The 20,146-nt window shown below is 46.6% G+C and overlaps 1 protein-coding gene across 2 annotated transcripts in view; it reads right to left on the bottom strand.

The window, feature by feature from the left end:
• The window catches only part of FAM171A1 (family with sequence similarity 171 member A1), a 136,532-nt gene that overhangs the window by 59,607 nt on the left and 56,779 nt on the right, over positions 1-20,146 (bottom strand). For both annotated transcript variants that reach the window (XM_086714860.1, XM_086714859.1), the window contains exon 2: positions 3,697-3,924. In XM_086714860.1, coding sequence (XP_086570986.1) covers positions 3,697-3,924 — 228 coding nt within the window. The remainder of the gene's footprint in view (positions 1-3,696; positions 3,925-20,146) is intronic.

Below are 20,146 nucleotides of genomic sequence, written 5' to 3'. Positions count from 1 at the left end.
AAATGCAATTAAAGTCTGATCATGTTAACAAAGTCAAAACAAATGTAATTAACGTACATTGAATGTTCATTATTTGTGGATTTGGGGTTTGCGAATGTGCCTACTTGATAAAATTCATTTGTGACCCCCCAAATCAATCCTCATGATGCTTTCTTTTTAATTTTTTTAAACTTTTTTATGTTTGTTTATTTTTGAGAGAGAAAGAGAGAGAACTTGAGCAGGGGAGAGGCAGAGAGAGAGGGAGACAGAGGATTCCAAGCGGGCTCTGTGCTGACAGCAGACAGCCCGACGTGGGGCTCGAACTCACAAACCACGAGATCACGACCTGAGCCAAAGTCGGAGGCTTAACTGACTGAGCCACCCAGGCGCCCTCATGATGCTTTCTCCGTGCAAGTACAGAGGGGTCAAAAATTTGAGTCTTGGATGCACACATTCTCAGCTGAGGTCGGACAAGGCAACACTCCGCTTTTTCCTTTCAGCTCTCATACTGTAAGCGTCCTCTGCTGATCTATTTAGTGCCAAGTTTTTCACATTCCTGTGCTTCTTTTCAGGATTTTGCTGTTTAAAACGGCCCCCAGGCACAGCGCTGACGTGCTGTCTAGTGTTCCTGACTGTAGGAAGGCTGGGAGGTGCTCATGGGAAAAATATATGTTAGATAAGCTTTGTTCAAGCATGAGTTATGGAGCTGTTGGCCAGGAGTTCCATGTTTATGAACCAACAGTACATATTAAATAACGTGTCTTTAAACACCCCCGAACGCACATAAACCAAGGTGATATATTGCTCAGCTGATGAAAATGTTATGACAGGAGGCTCACAGGACCCTAACCCTGAATTTTCCCTAGAGGCAATGGCTCAGTATCGACTAACCCAGTGCCCGTGTGACTTTACAGAACAAACTGCTGTTACTCTGTGCAGCCCCTCTCCCAGCAAAGGTTGAGCTGTGGTGTCTGGATACCATTTAACCTTCCCTTGTTTCCAGTGATTTCTCAGTGTGAAAAATGGAGGTGGTCAAACACTTTCTTCATATATTATCCAGTAAAGACCATCTTCCTATTTTGGGGGCTTTCTCTGGGTTCTGTCCCAGGCCTGCTCCCCATACTTCGGGGAGGTCACGGTTCCGACCTCCATGATGCTGGTGACCCCCAAACCACACCTCTACCTCCAAACCCCTTGAGCGCCCTCAAATCATTTCAAACTAAAGGCTGAATGCCCTTGTGTCCAAGAGGCAGCCCAAATCCAATCTCCCCTGCACTGAACTCATCAACTATGACCCCAACATTCATTCCTTCCCTCCCATCTCCCCCTCCCCCACCATCACCTGCACCTACCTCTGCCTGAGCCCCAAGCCAGGGGAGTGTCACTACATCAATTGAGTCAACTTTAAGGAAGCACAGAGTGGTGGGTTTCTCAACCCCATTGACCATCTGTTCTATCTGTTCCGTCACCAGCTAGAAACGCGAGATCCAACTTACAATTCTGTTTTGTCCTTTCCCTTAACTCTCTCCCATCTGTTCTCAGAGGCTTTCTGCATTTTGCCTGCTAAATATTTCTTTAAAGGTTTATCCCCCTTTCTCTAAGATTTTTCCAAATGATCTATCTCCTCAGTTGTATCTATATCAAATAGCTGTGAGCTGCTTTCCGTAGCTCACAAAGAAGTGGTCCCCGACTTTAGTGAACGCTTTTATCTCTAAGTATCTGGGGGTGGGGAGTTACTTGTTAAAATGCAGACTTTTGGATCAATGTCCCCAGACTGAATGGGTGAGTCCTGGAACCTGTGTGTTTTTGACAGCACCTTCTGATACTAATATCACCCTCCGGACTCAGCTTCCCTCCTGCCCCCTCCAGGAAGTCTTCATTCCCTCACCTAGGATGACCAGTCCTCCCCCAGGATGCCCTACACACATATACACACAAACATCTCCTTAGATGGGAATGGCTTCTGTGGCTGACTACATAACTCTCAAACTAAGTCATAAACTCCGTAGGGGCAAGTTCTGTGTCTTTAGATCTATATCCTCAGTGGCCAGGGGAGTTCCATGGCACATAGTAGGTACTTAATAAATGTAAACTCAACTACAGAGAACTTTGTGTATGAGGGCAGATGCCAGGGCTGTATGAGATGTGTCCCCAGAGGCAATGGGGACCCTGATGGAGTGTGCGTCCAGTGGTGTGGTGGCACAGAGATGAGCACTGACATTGGTATTTTGCCAGTCACTGTGCTATTTATTGAGCCTCTACTGTGTTTTAGGCACTGTAAGGTAGTTTACATATGTTAGCTGCTTTTTAAAAAAATGTTTATTTTTGAGATAGAGAGTGCCGGTGGGGGTGGGGCAGAGAGAGAGGGAGACAGAGGATCTGAAGCATCCGCGATGGCAGCAGCGAGCCCGAAGCAGGGCTCGAACTCATGAACCGTGAGATCATGACCTGAGCCGAAGCTGGACGCTCAGCTGACTGAGCCACACAGGTGCCCCCTGTTTTGTGCAACTCCTTGAAGCTCCCCTCTACTTGCTGGATGAATGCTGCCTGACTGATGAATCACTTAATAAAGCCAAACAGACCTTCAAGTTTACTTGGCTGACTTCTGTTTTTTAACAACTGTTTTCCCTGAGTTCTGTGAGCCGCTCCAGCCAATCAGTCAAACCCGAGGAGGGGCTGGGGAACCTCTGAGCTACAGGTCAGAAGCACAGGTGACATCTTGGGACTTATGACTGGCATCTGAAGTGGGACAGTCACGTGGGACTGAGCCCTTCACCTGTGGGATCTGATGCTGTCTCCAGGTAGACAGAGTCAGAACTGAGCTCAACCGTAGGACGCCCAGTGGGCATCTGAGAATCTGAGAACTGCTTGATGTATGGAAAATCCGCCACACAGCTGGTGATCAGAAGTGCTGGACGTGAGCGAGAGCATTGAGGAAACACAGAGGAGTGTGTTTTCCCTTAGCAGGTGAGAAGGAGGAAAAGAGAACAATCACCCCCTGCCTCTTTGGCCAGCGTGGCTCTTGGGCCCCTTGAAGCTCCCTTCCAGAACACTGCCCCAATGTCATCCTGTCAGTTATCATCAACAAGGTATACAACAGGACGCTGGGGAAATGCGGAGAAACTCTACGGTTTTCGATTCCATTGTGTGTGTAAATTGAGTGAGAGCTCCCACCTCCTTCATACAGGACCCTACTTTTCCTTCCCATCAGAGGACCAAAAAGTAAAGCAGAGACTAAACCCCTATTTTCTTTCTTTCTTTTTTTTATTTTTGGCAGTAGAGGGCAATCATTTTCTTTCTTTCTTTCTTTCTTTTCTTTCTTTCTTTCTTTCTTTCTTTTTCTTTCTTTCCTTCCCTCCTTCCTTCCTCCTTTTTCTTTCTTTCTTTCTTTCTTTCTTTCTTTCTTTCTTTCTTTCTAATATAATTTATTGTCAAGTTGGCTAATATACAGTGCGTAAAGTGTGCTCTTGGTTTTTGGGGTAGATTCCCGTGGTTTATCGCTTACGTACAACACCCAGTGCTCATCCCAACAAGTGCCCCCTCAGTGCCCATCACCCATTTTCCCCTCTCCCCCACTCCCCCATCAACCCTCAGTTTGTCCTCTGTATTTAAGAGTCTCTGACGTCAACCCCTATTTTCAAAATGGCTTTTGTGCCTGACTCCTGCATGAGCCCGGACCACAAGTTCTGCTTCGCAGAAAGGCCGGGACAACCTTACCAGGTAATCGGATTGGCTTCCACGGGGCAGAGTTTGGCACATAGGCATGCTTCGTGGCGGTGACGATCAGCTGACTGCCCAGCTTATACTGGAACTTGATGAAAGCGACGCCATCCGTGCCCGAGGTGCCAGAGGCAATGGAGACCTGGTTGGTGAAAATCTCGATAAGCGCATCTGGGACGGGCTGGTGGGTGCTGGCATCACTGACGTGGACTTTCAGTGTAACCTCTGGAATAAGGAAAAGGCAACAAAGAACAACTGCTATTTACCTGGGCCACCTCGACAACGATCCTGCCCTCGCTGGGGAGTGTGGAAGGTGGGCTGCACTCGGAAAATCTAGATCGACATCCACAATATGAGTCCTTGTAACCAGGGAACACTTTCTTGGTAGAGATCCTTTGTTACTTTCCATGATTTCCTCCCTCCCCGCCCCGCCAATGCAAGTCACAGACTGCCTTCCTCTTTGCTCCTCCCTGCTCACACCAACAAATCACTGAGAGAAAAATCCTATCCCTTTAAGACATTGCGTGACAAACACAATACTCTTTCCATCCTTCCCAGTGTTGCTGGCAAACAGGGCTCAAACAGGGCTGGGGCTGCTACAGAAGGACCCTGCGGTCTGAAAGAGCTGCACCCAGAGTCTTCAACAATCCTGCTGAACGTGGACGGGAGCCACCCAGGATCGCTGTGCTGGCGGGCAAGAAGACTAGACGGAAAAGCACTCCAAAGTGTCTTAAACAGGAGGGCCTGAAGAATGGGAAAGGAGAAACTTACAAGCAGAAAAAAATAAGAAGTAAACATTTGAAAAGATAGAGGAACTTGAGTTAGCAATACTGGCAAACCCAGATCATGAACGAGGTGGGGGGGTATCCAGATCCAGACTCCCTTTAAAAACCTAAAATGGAATGATTTTCATTCATTCATGCAAGAGAGGTTTGTTGAGCCGCGACTCTGTGCCTAGCACTGTAATTGTGCAAGTCACAGTGGTGAATAAAAGTGAGTAGACAAGCAAGTGCTATGACGTGTGGTACAGGCACAAAGGGGGGCACTGCTGGAACAGCATGTGCAAAGGCTCAGAGGCAAGATAAAAACCATGCTTTCTGGAGAAACATGAATAGGTTCTGCAAGATGACAGATAGCGTGAGGGGCATGAGGCCCAGTAAGAGATAAGTTTGGAGAGGCGAGTAGGGGCCAGACCACTCAGGGCTTCAGAAGGGACGTAAAAGGCTCACTCTTGACCCCAAGGGCAATGAGAAGTCACAAAGGTTTTTAAACAGGGGAGTGGGAATTAAATTTGGTTTAGAAACATCAGACTCTAGGTAAACGACGCATCGGGGAAGAGGCAGGACTGGAGACGGAGTGTGCAGTTAAGGGGCCTCCGTAATAACCCAGGAGGAGACGAGGTGGGCTGCATCGATTACAAGACACCAGCACAGTACTCCAGAAGAATCAGAGGTGAATCCTGCTCCAGGGAACCCTTTATGCCTGGGTGTGTAATGAGTGGCTGGTGCTCGGTGACATAAGTCCACTGACACACACACAGCCCCTCCCTGCCACACATTTTGAGCTGCCTCAGACCTGAAAGCCCTATCGAAGCCTTGGGATAAAGAGGTGGGGGCAAGGACGAGGAAGGACTCTCCGGGTGTGCAGGGAGGCTCATGTGTGCAGGACCACGGCAGTCGGGCTCAGTGGCCTGCCGGACGCCGAGGGGGAGGGAGTCGCTTCTGAGCTGGCCCTGTGTGGGAACTGCCCCCGGGGCATACACTCCAGAGCTCCACTGCAGTTTCCCGTGCCAGGTTAGAATCTCAGCTCCACCCGGTTCTGGCCATGAGACCCCGGGCAAGGTACTTATCCTCACCAGGTCTGTTTCTTCCCCTGTAAAGCGGAGGTGAGAGCAACACATATGTCAACACAGAGGTGGAAGCATTCAGCGTGACACCGGGCGGAGCAAGTGTAAACACAGCAGTTACCATTACGTTATTCCCATCACTGTGCTTGAAAGCACTCGGTCACAGTGTCCAGTGGGGGCCGGGCCGGGGCACAGAGAAGGGAGCTGGAGGGGAGAAAGGGATAAAACAAAGTGCAGGGCTGAGGCATCCTTCTCAGGGGGTGGTAACTTTACACCCAAAGCCCTACCTCCGCTGTGGCAACCAAACTGAGAAGAACGTCTTTTGGTTCAAGGACCTCTGCCTTGGTAGTTTGCCAAACAATCTTATGATACCAAAGGGACCTTCTGAATTCAGTTAACCACCATTTTTTTTCACGGAATAACTTAACATATTTCTTGACTAGATGACCACAAAGAACAGCTAGAGAATACCGGGCCTACGTATTAGAGATCTCTCAAGGGGTGCCTGGGTGGCTCAGTCAGCTAAGCGTCCACCTTCAGCTCAGGTCACGATCTCACGGTTCCTGAGATCAAGCCCCGAATCGGGCTCTCCGCTGACAGCTCAGAGCCTGGGGCCTGCTTCGGATTCTGTCTCTTTCTCTTCCTCTCTGCTCCTCCTCCGTTTGTGTTCTGTCTCTCCCTCAAACATAAACATTAAAAAAAGTAATCTCTCGAAACCTAGTAGACAGGAAAAGATAAATGCTACAGAAACTGAACTTGGCTACTTGATCTAGGGAGAGAACTAATGTCCAAAGAGGGATAAAATCAACATCATGGAAAACCAGGATAGGACATCGCAAAATATGCTGAGTTAATCCCCTCCAATCTTACCAGTTATCTGAATGCAGGATGTTCGGGATGTATGACACACACGTGTTTTCTTATTTAACTCAACTCCTTAGGTCCCCAGGTGGCATGCGAAGTTATAATGTAAATTAACTCTGCTTTCATTAATACTCACAGAGCAGAAATCCCCCGGAACAGGGCGAGTGGAAGGGTGGCTTTGTAGGGCGGCAGTGACGATTTCTGGAACTTTATGGTCATGAAACATTTACTAACAATTGGGATTACAAGGTTTCTGCTCTCTCTTCACTGTTGGCTGCTTCACAAGAGCAGATAAGAGTTGGACAAAGCTAACCAACTCATGAATCAACAGAGGAGGGAGTTTTACTATAATCGACGTCTTCGATTCTACGATTGGAATTTCTTCCAATTTAGAGAAGCCTACTTTATGTTCTGCAATTATCTACTTTGAAAGAGATCATTTAGTTGCTACTTTTGGTGTGACAGGATGAGGGGAAATGTTAGTATGGTTGGGTGATTATTACAGACTACTGGGGTATCATTTTTCTAGAGTAACATCTGGCATTAGGTTATCCATTCAACAGCAAACAAAATTGTTCCCACCAACGGAGTGATCTTAGGGACTAGGTGAGGCACTATTTACTGAAACTATTCTCATTTTGCAAGTTAAAAGAAGAAACTATAAAGGGCCCAAACCTAACTATGTATTAAGATGAACTCTGTTATCTCCGTTGGCCAGTGGGAGCTTATGGATCCTGCCGAGCTACCCGATTACTAAACTGGAAGGCCTTTTAGGAGGGGTTGTATAAGATCAGGTGGGAAGGACACACAGGAAGCACCCAGGGAAAGGTGCAGGCAGGGGAGCAAATGCCCTGAGGTGAGAACGGCCTGGCTGCTGGAACCGAATAAAAACCAGCGTGGAGGGAAATGCTGGTGTGCAGCCAGCCACCTCCTAACACTGCACCGTCCGAGGCGGGGCCACCAGCCACATGTGGGCATCTAAATTCAAGTTTCAACGAACCCAAATAAAACTCAATCCGAAATTGAGCTGCTGGGTCACACCAGGCACATTTCAAGTACTCTCTGGCCCCAGGTGGGCAGGGGGAATGCCACACTGGCTGGCACAGACAGAGCATTTCCAGCATCACAGATGGTTCTACTGGACGGTACTGATCATGCAGTATAGTCTCAATCTGAGCAAAGACCTGAAGGCACCTGAATGGTTCGACGAAGAAAATATATCTGAGCGTGACTCTGGAGCAGCCCCTTGAATGCTCTTGGGTTTGACCTGCACTTGAAGTCCTTACAGTGACTTAAAAGGCTCTGTGTTCTCTATCCTGCCCCCCAAGATCTCCCAGCCCTCATTTCCTACGTGGCCCCCCATTCAAGGAACAACAAGGAGGCTAGGGTTCTGGGAGCATGCTTTGTGCTGAATGTTTCTATGCTTGGTATACTCTTCCCCAACACCCTTCTGTGCATCTGGCTCCCTCACGTCCTCGTCAGCTTAGTCTGCTTACATGTCACCTCTTGAACGAGGCCTTTACCGACCACCACTTATTTTTTCTAACTTTTAATATGGAAATTTTAGAACAGTATAGAGAACAATATAGAAAAATATAACAGTATTGAGGAAACCCTCTGCACTGATTAAGTTTCGAACACCAACTTTCTACCATTCTTGTTTTATCTATTCTCCCAACTCAATTTTTTCCTTTCTTTTCTTTTTCTGCTCAAACATTCTGAAGCAGGGGTGTCTGGGTGGCTCAGTTGGTTAAGCGTCCGACTTCGGCTCAGGTCATGATCTCGCGGTCCGTGAGTTCGAGCCCCGTGTTGGGCTCTGCACTGACAGCTCAGAGCCTGGAGCCTGCCTGGGATTCTGTGCCTTCCTCTCTCTCTGCCCCTCCCCTGCTCAGCCTCTCAAAAATAATAATAAAAACAAACATTAAAAGCAAAAAACCAACATTCTGAAGCAAATCCCAGTTGCATTAGGTCACATTATTTCCCCGTAAATATTTCAGTTTACCACAGATAAGGGCTTTAAAAGTAACCAAAATGCCATTATCATACCCAATTCATATAACAACCTCTTTGTATCACCTTATACTCAGCAAATATTCAGGTTTCTCTGCTTGCCTCAAGCAATTTTTTTTTTAACAATTCCTACCTTTGTATCTAAATTTTTTTTCTTAACATTTATTTATTGCTGAGAGACAGAGACAGAGCATGAGCAGGGGAGGGGCAGAGAAGGAGGGAGACACAGAATCTGAAGCAGGCTCCAGGCTCTGAGCTGTCAACACAGAGCTCGACTCAGGGCTCATTCCCATGAGCCATGAGATCATGATCTGAGCCGAAGTTGGACGCTGAACCAACTGAGCCACCCAAGCGCCCCATGACTGTATTTTTTAAAAAATATATCATCCATCCTCTGTACTTTTTTTTTTTTACGTTTGTTTATTTTTGAGAGACAGAGAGAGACAGAGCATGAGCAGGAGAGGGGCAGACAAGGAGGGAGACATAGAATCTGAAGCAGGCTCCAGGCTCTGAGCTGTCAGCACAGAGCCCGACGCTGGGCTCAAACCCACGAACCTGGAGATCATGACCTGAGCCAAAGTTGGACGCTTTACCAACTGAGCCACCCAGGTGCCCCTCCTACCGTTCTATCTAAAACCCCGATCCCAACCCCACCCTGTGCTTCTGATACTGTCCTGCTTTGCTTTTTCTTTTATGCATGACACTCGGCAATTCTATCACGTTTCTATAACTTATGTGCTTATTAACTGCCTGACTCTTCCAGAATGCCAGCTTTGAGAGAGCTATGTTGTCTGTTTCTTCTCTTCTTGTTCAATCATGTGTTCCATGTCTGGCACACAGTAGGCAACCAGTATGTATGCTGAATGAGTCAGTAACACTGACAGACATTTCCAGATATCATCTGGTACACGGATTAAATATCCCTGGTTTTTTGTTGTTGTTGTTGGCTGTTATTCCATTTATTTCCTAGTCATTACTGCTTTAAACAGACACTACCGACATTCATTTGAAAAACATTAATTCAGACAGCTAATGCGCTGCAATAATCAGAAAATATTTACTGATCAGCAACTGTATGTGTAGCAGGTATTAGGCACTGTCAGAGATTAAAAATAGAAGAAAAAAGAGACGGCTTCTGTTTTTAAGAAGTTTAGAGTTTTGGGGGCTGTGGGGGAGGTCAGGCCAACCCATGTGCCAGAGAGCAAAAAGGACGAAGCTGGGTAAGGCAGAGGAAAAAATATAGCAAAGAAGAGACCAATAAGGTCTGGAGTTGACAAACAAAAACAGCGAGGACAGACCCAAAAGCTCTGTGGAGGCAGAGGTGACGTAGGGGTGACAGGAGAGGACTTACGAGGGGGTGCCTGTGAGCGTTCTGTTAACTGGATCAGAGAACGCTGGCTGTGTAAAGTCCTGCACGAATACTGGCCCTGATGATTACGGTTTATCGAGTTCAATGAGGGATGCTTCTGGAAGAGACGAGAACTGAAGGGAGGCTGGTGGGATGCGTAGTGTGGGGAAGACAAAGGCATCTCCTGAACAGCCTTCTCTACTTGACTATGTTCCCACATCACACATTCAGCCAAAGGCAGATGCCAGAAACTTGGTTTCCCAGCCTCCCTGGTGCTAAGGAGAGACACTTGGGCTCTGCTAATCTGATGTCCTCATGCTGGGTTCTGATTTAGAAGACAGCAATGTAAAAACGCAGGTGCTTTTTCTGGCCAGAGGAGGGTGCCTGTGGGTTGGGGCCAGCAGTGGAAGCCGCCCTGTCTCAGTGCAGGAGGGGGACAGGGCATCCTGGGCTCAGTCTTGCCATCTGGCTTAGGCACTGTTCTGGCTGCCCAGCCTGGTCCTCCCAGAACTTCTGTGAGTTACCTACATGCTTTAATGATGTCTTGTCTAGTTAAACCAGCTAGAGTGGTTCGTGGTGTTTGCACTCCTCAAGTTCTGCACTATCCTAGCAGGACGCTGTACAGCTGAGGGCTATCTCCTTGGGAGGCACCCGCTAGGGTCTCCTCCCGCCCTCTGGCCCAACTTCTCAGTATCTGTGATGGTTAATTTTATGTGTCTACCTCACTGGGCCATGGGGTGCCCAGGTATTTGGTCAGCAATATTCTGAGTGTTTCTGGGTGAGATTAACATTTAAATCAGACTGTGTAAAACAGATTTGCTTTCCTTAACGTGAGTGGGCCTCACCCAATCAGTCAAAGGCCTGAATAGAACAAAAAGGCTGACCCTCCCCCAACTTCCTCTTACCTTTGGACTGGGACACTAGCTTTTCCTGCTTTCTGACTTGAACTGAAATACAGGTTTTTTTTTTTTTTTTTTTTTTTTCTGCGCCTAAAGTCTGCCAGGCTTTGGACTGAAACCACCCCTTGGCTCTTCTGGGTCTCCAGCTTGCTGAATCATGCTGCAGATCCCGGGACTTGTCAGCCTCCATACTATAGTTCCGTCAGCCTCCATGAGTCAGTTCTGTTATAATAAATCTCGTTCTACATAAACATACATCCTATTGGTGCTGTCTCTCTGGAGCACGCTGACCAACATAACACCCATCCTGTGTTCCAATTCCGTCCGCTCGTGGTGGGCGGGCCCCCGGAATGTGTGCCCAGGACTCTCCTCGCTACATATTCTTACTCAGCAATTCATTTCAGGATCAGGAATTCAGTCACCGCCTCTGGAGCATTCTTCTCAAAATTTCATCAGCCAGTGAAAGAATCAAGAAGGAAGCAACAAGCACTCGGGCATTCTCCCTCCGCCATGATTCAGAGCTCCTTTGCTCTTGGCAAACGTGCAGTTTGGCTCTGCGGGCACAAGCCAGTCCATGTGAAGTAGAACAGAGAGCATCTGCTTTGTGGGTAGAAAATGAAACATTATCTTTTAGTCATTTCCTTTCTTCTGCCACAGATTTAGAACTAAATGCAACAAGCCTGTTTCAAATTGTTGGCCTCAGAGAAGCCACCAGTTAAGTGGCGAGTTCAGAGCAAACGTATCTGAACGGAGGCAGAGGAAGGGAACGTATCTGGAGGCAGAGGAAGGGAAGACGGTCACACTTTGCAGAGGGACAGAGGGAACCCCCATCATTTTATTACCATGCTGCCCACAAACACCGAGGGGCCTTGTTTTTCTCTCTCCTCCTTCTTCAAATACTTTATACCCCGAGTTATTTCCCTACAAACTACAGAACACATTATTTTATAATCTCTCACCCAAACTCCAAAGCCAACATCTCAACATCTCTCTTACGGTCATGTGCTAACGCGGACTGCTCCAGATTGCAAAGCCCTTTGCGGTTTTCACTGGGGACGGGGCTGGGAGGCTGCTTTCACCTGCTCTTTGAACGGCCTCTGCGATGTAACCCAACAAACTCTGGCTTCATCTCGGACGGGAAAGTGGAGTGCGGGGACACCGTCTTTTGTTTTGTTTTTGTTTCTGTGAAGTTTTTGGCTCCCTCTGGCTGTTCTTCATTCCCTTTCATATCCCCTCAAATTGGTCTTTATTCTGGGATTTTAATTTTTTCTTTCCTTTTGGGTTTTAGAGCTGTTGGTTTCCACGGCAACCCCCAGCCGGCTGGGAACACAGCGTTTGCCAGGCTGGCCTTGGGGCCCTGCAGACAGGAGTCCTTTTCCGCTGGCAGACCAAGCAAGGGTTTCCCTCCCAAGTTGCCTGGAGCTCCAGTGGCTGCTTCACGCCGGGCCAAGCGGTGGGAGAATCCTCTCATTCGCCTCCGGCACTATGATTAGATTTAACCCAAATTCAGGGGGAGTTCATGGTTTTTCATGTCTCACGTGAAACAGTAAGACATGACTCGATCATTTGAAAACAATTTCCAAATGGGATGCTAGTTTTAAAATGTTACTGGACCTCTGCTCTAAGAGATTCTGCCCCATGTTACTTGTACTGACATTTTTACGGTATTGGTAGAGTCGCAGAGTTTCCCTGCCTTTATGCAGCTATTTACAGGCATGTCCTAAGACGCTGGGCCTGCTGAGAGGCAATTATCTACTTTATTTCTTTTATAATTACGAAAGGTGTATTTTACTTTGTAATCAGGCAAAATTAGAATGCGCTTTGTGCGAGCGTTACACTAGAGTTTTCTTGTGTTTTCTCCAGGTTCACATAGTGCATATGCATCTTATCATTCAGTTTTATTTGCTCTCAAAATTTAATTAATCATGTCCTTCAAGCAAATTATATATGTGTGTTTTAGAGATCTATATGTTATACTATATATTGTATAACATATCCTATATAACCTATATATTAACATATGCTATATTAGTTATACATAATGATATGTTAACATATGCTTTGCGTTACATGTAAATAACATGTTATACATTACTTATAATATATAGGTCAATAAACATCTGCTACAACTGTTCAATTTTAGCTGCACTTCAAACATTTGGTAAATCTCGTGTGTGCTTAGTTACAAAAGTCATGTTCAGTTTGGTGTTCTTCTGCAAAGACCAACATTTCTGTCTTCAGGAGGAGAAAGGACAATGTAGGTATACTCGAGAGGGACAAATACGCTGGGCCCTAGTCCCTCCTGGTCCACCTGTCAGCAGCCATTCTGTACTTAAGACACCTGTGGCTCTGGTCGATGCTATCGGGAGTGCCCTGAAACCTCTCTATTAATCTGTGGTCACAATATCTGACAGCCACCCCCACTTTGGGAGGTTTTCCTTGTAAATGTGTCCCTTGATTTTCAGTGGAGGATTACAATCTCTGTATTTCCATTTGAATCTCTATTCACTTGAAAAAGCATATGAGAGGTAAGTTTGCTGCTGCAGACCCTGGGAAGTCAGCATCCCATTTTGGGCCTTTTTCTGTCTTATGATCTCTGGATCGTAACTGGCTCGTCTCTGAACTTCGTGAAAGGACAGCTACATGGTAGACTGAACAGTTACAGCTTCCCTTTGGAATAGAGAGAGATCTCCCCAGGCATCCAATGGGTACTGTTTCCATGAGCGGCTGCCTACCTCTGCAGGCATGTGCTTTGAGTTTATTTCTCATCACAGTCTTGACAGGCTCTGCATACAGCACGTTCTCTCACCTCCCCCCATCACTTGTCTGTCCCTCTCACTTATGTTACTTCTGTCTTGGCAAAGCTGTCAAGGGCCATAAATCAGTGGATTCCTCCCCCCCCCCCCATAAGAAATATGCATGAGGGCCAAACCTACGATCATCCCATTAACAACACCTTCTACCCAACATCACCAAGTTGCTGAGAATGTTGACATACACAATAAACATTCACAAAGAAGCTATGATATAGAGAATACTGATGTATACATGCATGACATTGACTTTTCGCCCCACCTGAAACACTCTGTAATGGAAGTAGAAAATGTAATCCTCAAATACCAACAACCTACTGCAACATACTGGATAAGGATCCTGTTAAGTCTATCCATTTAGTGATAAGTTAAATGGCAGAACTAATTCTCTGTTATTGCACCTGGGACAAAACGAAGCTTTCTGGGGCTGGTTCCATATGTGGATTATGCTATGAAAGCAACCATAAAGTGATTACGTTCTTGCAACTAATCAAAAGGTTATTTGGGTAAACATCCCAGGATAATCCGGAAACTATTGCTGGATTGACCTGATTCAACTGAACAACTTACATCACAACCAAGTACTCTCAAGCAAAATCATTTCAGAATTTTCCTATGATCCCGCCTAAACAAGTTACCTGACAATAGCCTAAGCTGACACAGTCCCAGTCCTCATACGTGGTAACAGGAGTCACTGAGACGTAGCTTTAAAGTACTATGGGAAGGCAGGATTAGTTATCTTGGGGGAGAATTCTCCAAAAAAATTCACACCAGTTTAAAATGAAAGATGCGGGGTGCCTGGGTGGCGCAGTCGGTTAAGCGTCCGACTTCAGCCAGGTCACGATCTCGCGGTCCGTGAGTTCGAGCCCCGCGTCGGGCTCTGGGCTGATGGCTCGGAGCCTGGAGCCTGTTTCCGATTCTGTGTCTCCCTCTCTCTCTGCCCCTCCCCCGTTCATGCTCTGTCTCTCTCTGTCCCAAAAATAAATAAAAAACGTTGAAAAAAAATTTAAAAAAAATAAAAAAAAATAAAATGAAAGATGCTTCGACTGTTCAGAAGAAATATGGATTGAAGCAGTTACTGAACATCAAAATGGCGTTAAATATAGCTTTAAAAAACGCTGTGGGTCCAACTCTAGAGATCTTTTCCATAGACATCAGTGCACATGTAAAAACCTAACAATAGCCTCATTTTAGTTAGATACGGAAAGCATGTGATGACTCTCACATGGAAATGTAAATATGGTAAATGCACGTATAAGGGCACAAAGCATCCTTCCGAACTGAATGAGAGAATTACGACGATGTGACACGGTGGTTAACAGGAGGGCCCACCAAGTGTTTGTAAAGAAATCACTGTAAGAAACCACTGTAAGAGGCTTCCGTTCTGTTAGTGTTTTAAAAATTCACAAAGGCACAAAGTCCCCTCGGGAGAGTTTGGAAGAATCTGCGAACTGTGAAGTTAATGAGCAATATTAAGCATGTCTATAAAATTAACATACACACCTTAGCCAAGCTTTAAAGATCTGCTGGAAGATGCTAGTGGATGGTTGCCAAGGGAACCTGGTGGAGGAAAAACTGTGTGTGTGTGTGTGTGTGTGTGTGTGTGTGTGCGCGCGCGCGCGCGCGTGTGTTTCCAGATCTCCTTTTATCTATGGGTACTCATTTTTCATACTTTTTGTCTAGGGCTAGGTCATGGGCAACAGGACATGACATTTATTTTGAATAAAGAAGCCTACAGATGTTTATTGTTAAAAAAAATTTTCTTTTAGTAAGTCATTTCTTTCTCTAGGCAAAGAACAGCCAGAAAGTGCTAAGTGGGAGCTAGTAGTGAGGAAGCAGAGTCATTAATTACTTAAAAAAAATTTTTTTTAATGTTTATTTATTTATTTATTTATTAAAAAAAATTTTTTTTTCAACGTTTATTTATTTTTGGGACAGAGAGAGACAGAGCATGAACGGGGGAGGGGCAGAGAGAGAGGGAGACACAGAATCGGAAACAGGCTCCAGGCTCTGAGCCATCAGCCCAGAGCCCGACGCGGGGCTTGAACTCCCGGACCGGGAGATCGTGACCTGGCTGAAGTCGGACGCTTAACCGACTGCGCCACCCAGGCGCCCCTAATGTTTATTTATTTTTGAGAGAGAGACACAGCATGAGCGAGGGAGGGGCAGAGAGAGACACACACACAGAATGTGAAGCAGGTTCCAGGCTCTGAGCTGTCAGCGCAGAGCCTGATGCAGGGCTCACGCCCACAAACCGTGAGATCATGACCTGAGCTGAAGTCGGATGCTTAACCGACTGAGCCACCCAGGCGCCCCTAATTACTTTTAGAACTGAAAAAAATAAAGGGCAAAATATGGAAGCTGAAGTGGCTTCTGGAAGGCTGTGAATAGCCCAAGTGTGTGAGGCTCTGGCACTTGAACTTTTATGAAAGAAAGATAAAGGTCCTTGAAGCAGCTGAGTTTAGTCAACACAGTGATTAAATTACACATGTGTGCTTATCTTTCCGAGGAAATGGAGATAGTTAACAAGCTACAGTGAACCTATTATTAAAATGTTCTTTTCTGTTTCAGAACTAAGCTTAAATATCTTAGGGCACTTGAAGGTCCTTGATACGAAAGTCCCCAGAACTAGTACGGAATGTGTACACAATGCAGGTCTCATGGCCCCAGTGACCAAGGCTGCCTTCAGCCTCCTTGACCTCCATCTCTTCATTCATAAAGCAGGGATGCCAAATGCCTTGAAGACTTGTGGGATTCCCTGAAGGACCAGCGGTGATGTCCGTAAGGCGGCTGCAAGCACGAGGTTATTCCTTGCTTTCCTGTCCAATTCCTCTAAGTTTATCTGGTGGAACAAAATCTCAATGCCTCCCCAGCCTCCACCTCTAAAAGTCTCTCAAGGAAAGAGAAATAAAAAAGGGAAGATAGCATGCTCTTCAGAGCACAGGGCTGAGGACTCTGATGACCTGGAAGATTCTCATCTCCCTACTTATTCCTTAATGCTCTTAATTAGTTTTCTCATCTGTAATAAAGGAGGTTACACTGCCCCCCCTACCATGATCAGCTCATGGAGCCATAGTGAGGAAGTAAAGGGCTTAGTATTTAACACAGCACGCAGTGTGGGGTTTAATAACTGTTTGCTACTTTGGTGATTGTTTCCCAACATCTAACTCTTTTTTTTTTTAAGTTTTATTTATTTATTTTGAGAGAGACAGAGATAGCACACAAGCAGGGGAAGGGCAGAGAGAGAGGGAGAGAGGGAATTCCAAGCAGGCTCTGCACTGTCAGTGTGGATCCCGATGCAAGGCTGGAATTCATGAACCATGAGATCATGACCTGAGCTGAAAACAAGAGTTGGGTGCTTCACCAACTGAGCCACTCCGGGGCCCCCAACACCTAACTCTTAAATGAGGATCATCAACATCTTTAGACAGTTGACAAAAGACTTCCTGAGAAGGTTCATGGAAGATTCTTCCTCCTCTTTCACACCCATCCCTGACAAGTCCCAAGGACACAAGGAACTGTCACTGAGAGGAGAGAGCTCTACATGGGTCTCTTGTATTTGTGAACATCTTATAAGACACAAAATATTCTACTCTTTGTCCTGAACTATCTCCTCAAGGATGCTTAGTGAACAGCCATGCAAGATAGACATGTCTCCCTCTAAGCAAATGCAAACAGGCTCTTTAGGTTCCCTAAACTTCTGTAATGCAACCCACTGCATGTGGTATCATCTGGTCCTCTCTGCACTGCCCTATGGGAGACAGGGCTCGGGAAACGGGCAAGAACACTGATCCTCTGGCTGTTGCGGCCGCTGTGAGTAATAAATAGTCCTTCATCTCTGACCCACAAGTATTGCGTCTTCTACCTGGATCTATCAAGCCACGGGAGGCTGCCTTATTAGCTTACAAGTAGGGCAGAATACAGACCCTTTGCCGTTCTGGACAGCCTCTCAGGAGCCCAAGGAAGTCCGGGATTTGGGAAGGCACTGAGGCAGGAAAGAAATGTGTGAGGGCCCCAGGAGAATCAGAGGAAAAAACAAGAGACAAGACACTCCCAAGTTTTGGGTAATGCCTTTTGGCTTATGAAGGTTCTTTAACATGTGAAAATGTACATTTGCTTAGTGAAATACTATTTCTGCTTATCACGTGTTTGAATAAATTCTGTACTAATGAGACAGCACCATGCGCTGTGTTCACTCCTACATATTACAGAAACTTACCATGTTCATGTTCTGATGAACACCAATATTAACGAAATCCAATTTACAGGGGTTGTCTAAGAAATTTTAAACTTTTCACAGCCAACTTAAATTTCCTGCTTCATCTGACAGTGGGAGGGGGGTTGGGGGTTGGGGTGGCACGGGACTGTTCAGAACAACAAAGTACTGGTCCTTGTGATTTTTTCCCACAGTAAGAACCAACATTTTCCACCCAGTTTAAGTTTATAGAATCATTCTTAGTTTGTGCCAAGTGGATTAACATTTCACTTTCTAGCCTTCATAGCTCATATACTGGCATCAATGTCAATAAAGGGATTTTATTTTCCACTCTTGCCTCGAAAAAGTAGGAGTTCCACACTCTTCTTCATTGCCAGCTCAACTACGAATTCTGCAATATAAAATGGAGATTTATTTTTTCCAAGCGTCAGTACAGAAGGTCTGCCATATTTTGTCTTATACTTGGAAGTCGATGCCATTATTAGTTCTCCTTCACAAAGGCAATATTAAATGTCACCTGTCAAATGGGTCACACACGTATATTCACTGAATAATCACTTGGCTCAGATCAAGAATTCAGAAGTTACTGGAGTGGCAGGGCCAATGATTATATCTCCCCAAGAGAGCCCATTGGCCAAAGGAGTCAGGAATACAGGCAGGAAAGGCCACGTATGAAGCAGGTTGGAGCTTCAGGGGGGCCCACTGCCGGCCGGCCTTCCCTGCCCGTTAGCCAGGGATGGAGTTCTGGCTAGTGCACCTCCCCACCGGGAATCTGGACTGAAAGATCTTGGGGATGGGGAAGAAGCAGCAGGAAGTGTCAGAGGCTTCATTCCCACAAAGAAGAAAGGGAGGGCTCTTGGCTGTGCTGTAATCTTTAATGCTCCACTTTCCAGAGGAGAATTGAGGTTCTCATGCAAGGTTCCATGGCTAGCGTGTAACTGAGATGGGGCTGTACGGATGAGTAGGGATATTAACCTTTGACATTTTTTTAAAGTTTATCTATTTTGAGAGAGATGGAGACAGCGTGAGTGGGGGGCGGGGGCGCAGAGAGAGAGGGAGAGAGAGAGAATCCCAAGCAGGCTCCCGGCTGCCAGCGCAGAGCCCGACGGCGGGACTTGAACTCATGAAACCATGAGATCATGACCTGAGCCGATACCAAGAGTCAGATGCTTCATGGACTGAGCCACCCAGGTGCCCCAGGCTTTGACATTTTAATTAAGGTTTTGCTGGTCCGGCAGGGCCTACCTGTCCCAGGGCTAGCTAATTCCTAGAGAGAGAAAACTACTGTCTGTGAGCACTGGCTCATGAGCACGCCTTCATATGTAAATGAACCCATCCAGAGCTCACATCCCCAGCCACCTCCTTTATGGGGCTCTCACATTTCAGGTCACTGTCCACCTGCCTTAGTGACCTCGTGGCCAGATACCAAACGACTAGAGAGAGCCAACCTCCCCTGAGCCCACTGATGTTACTCAAACTAGCCTATCCTGGCCCTGCCCTTTCTGCTTCCTCTGCCTTATCCATTCTTTTCCAAGAAAACCACAGAAAGGCTCTTGTCCACATTTCCCCTCACTCTCTCTGAGTGTTGACCCCCTGTGAACCCCAACAATGCCAAGCCATGCCCCTTCCTCCTGGGGATGTGAAGATAACACAAATTCTCTTTTCTTTTAGAGAGAGAGAGTGAGTGCACAAGCAGGGGAGAGCGGCAGAGAGAGAGAGAGAGAGAGAGAGAGAGAGAGAATCTAAAGCAGGCTCCAGGCTGTCAGCACAGAACCTGACGGGCTCGAACTTGCGAGTCGTGAGATCATGACCTGAGCCGAAGTCGGACACTCAACTGACTGAGCCACCAAGATGCCCCTGTTTTTCTGGCTACAGACAAGCCATGAACAGAGTGGTAGTATAGAACTAGTTATGCTAGAACAAGTTACACTTGCCAGGAGGAAGAACTTTGTAGAAGTCTCGGCTGCATGAAGAAACAGTACGTTCCTGATCACAGTACAAATTTAAGTGGTGAGAGGAGACACTGACTTGTCAGGAAGGCGGGACACAGGACTCCGTATTGGCCCGGATGAAGCTCTACATTACCTCCCAGACCCTGACAGGTGTCACCTGAATCAGGGCCATGAGTGAGAAATTACAGACTTTCAACAGCAGAAGATCGCTGGGGACTTCAGTAGAAGAGTGACTCTTACAATGATACACAAGATGGACTGCCACAAAGGGAGACCAGGGGCGCAAGGGATAATGAGGAGTTTCCAGTTGAAGGCCAGTCCCCAAGACCACAGAGAGAGGCTTGCTGGTGTGTACATGCATGTGTGCAGAGACGGGAAGATGGGTAAACTTGAATAAGAATCGACTTCCTCTCAACACCGGGGAGGAGACCCCTGGGCAGAGGTTCTTAGTGGAAAGGGCACCAAAGTACCCCGCGGGAAGGGTCTGACAGCATGGCTA

This window comes from Puma concolor, chromosome B4 (assembly GCF_028749965.1).
Source record: "Puma concolor isolate L17-30 chromosome B4, mPumCon1.1.hap2, whole genome shotgun sequence".
Taxonomy (NCBI): domain Eukaryota; kingdom Metazoa; phylum Chordata; class Mammalia; order Carnivora; family Felidae; genus Puma; species Puma concolor.
This window is presented reverse-complemented; position numbering and strand designations above follow the sequence as displayed.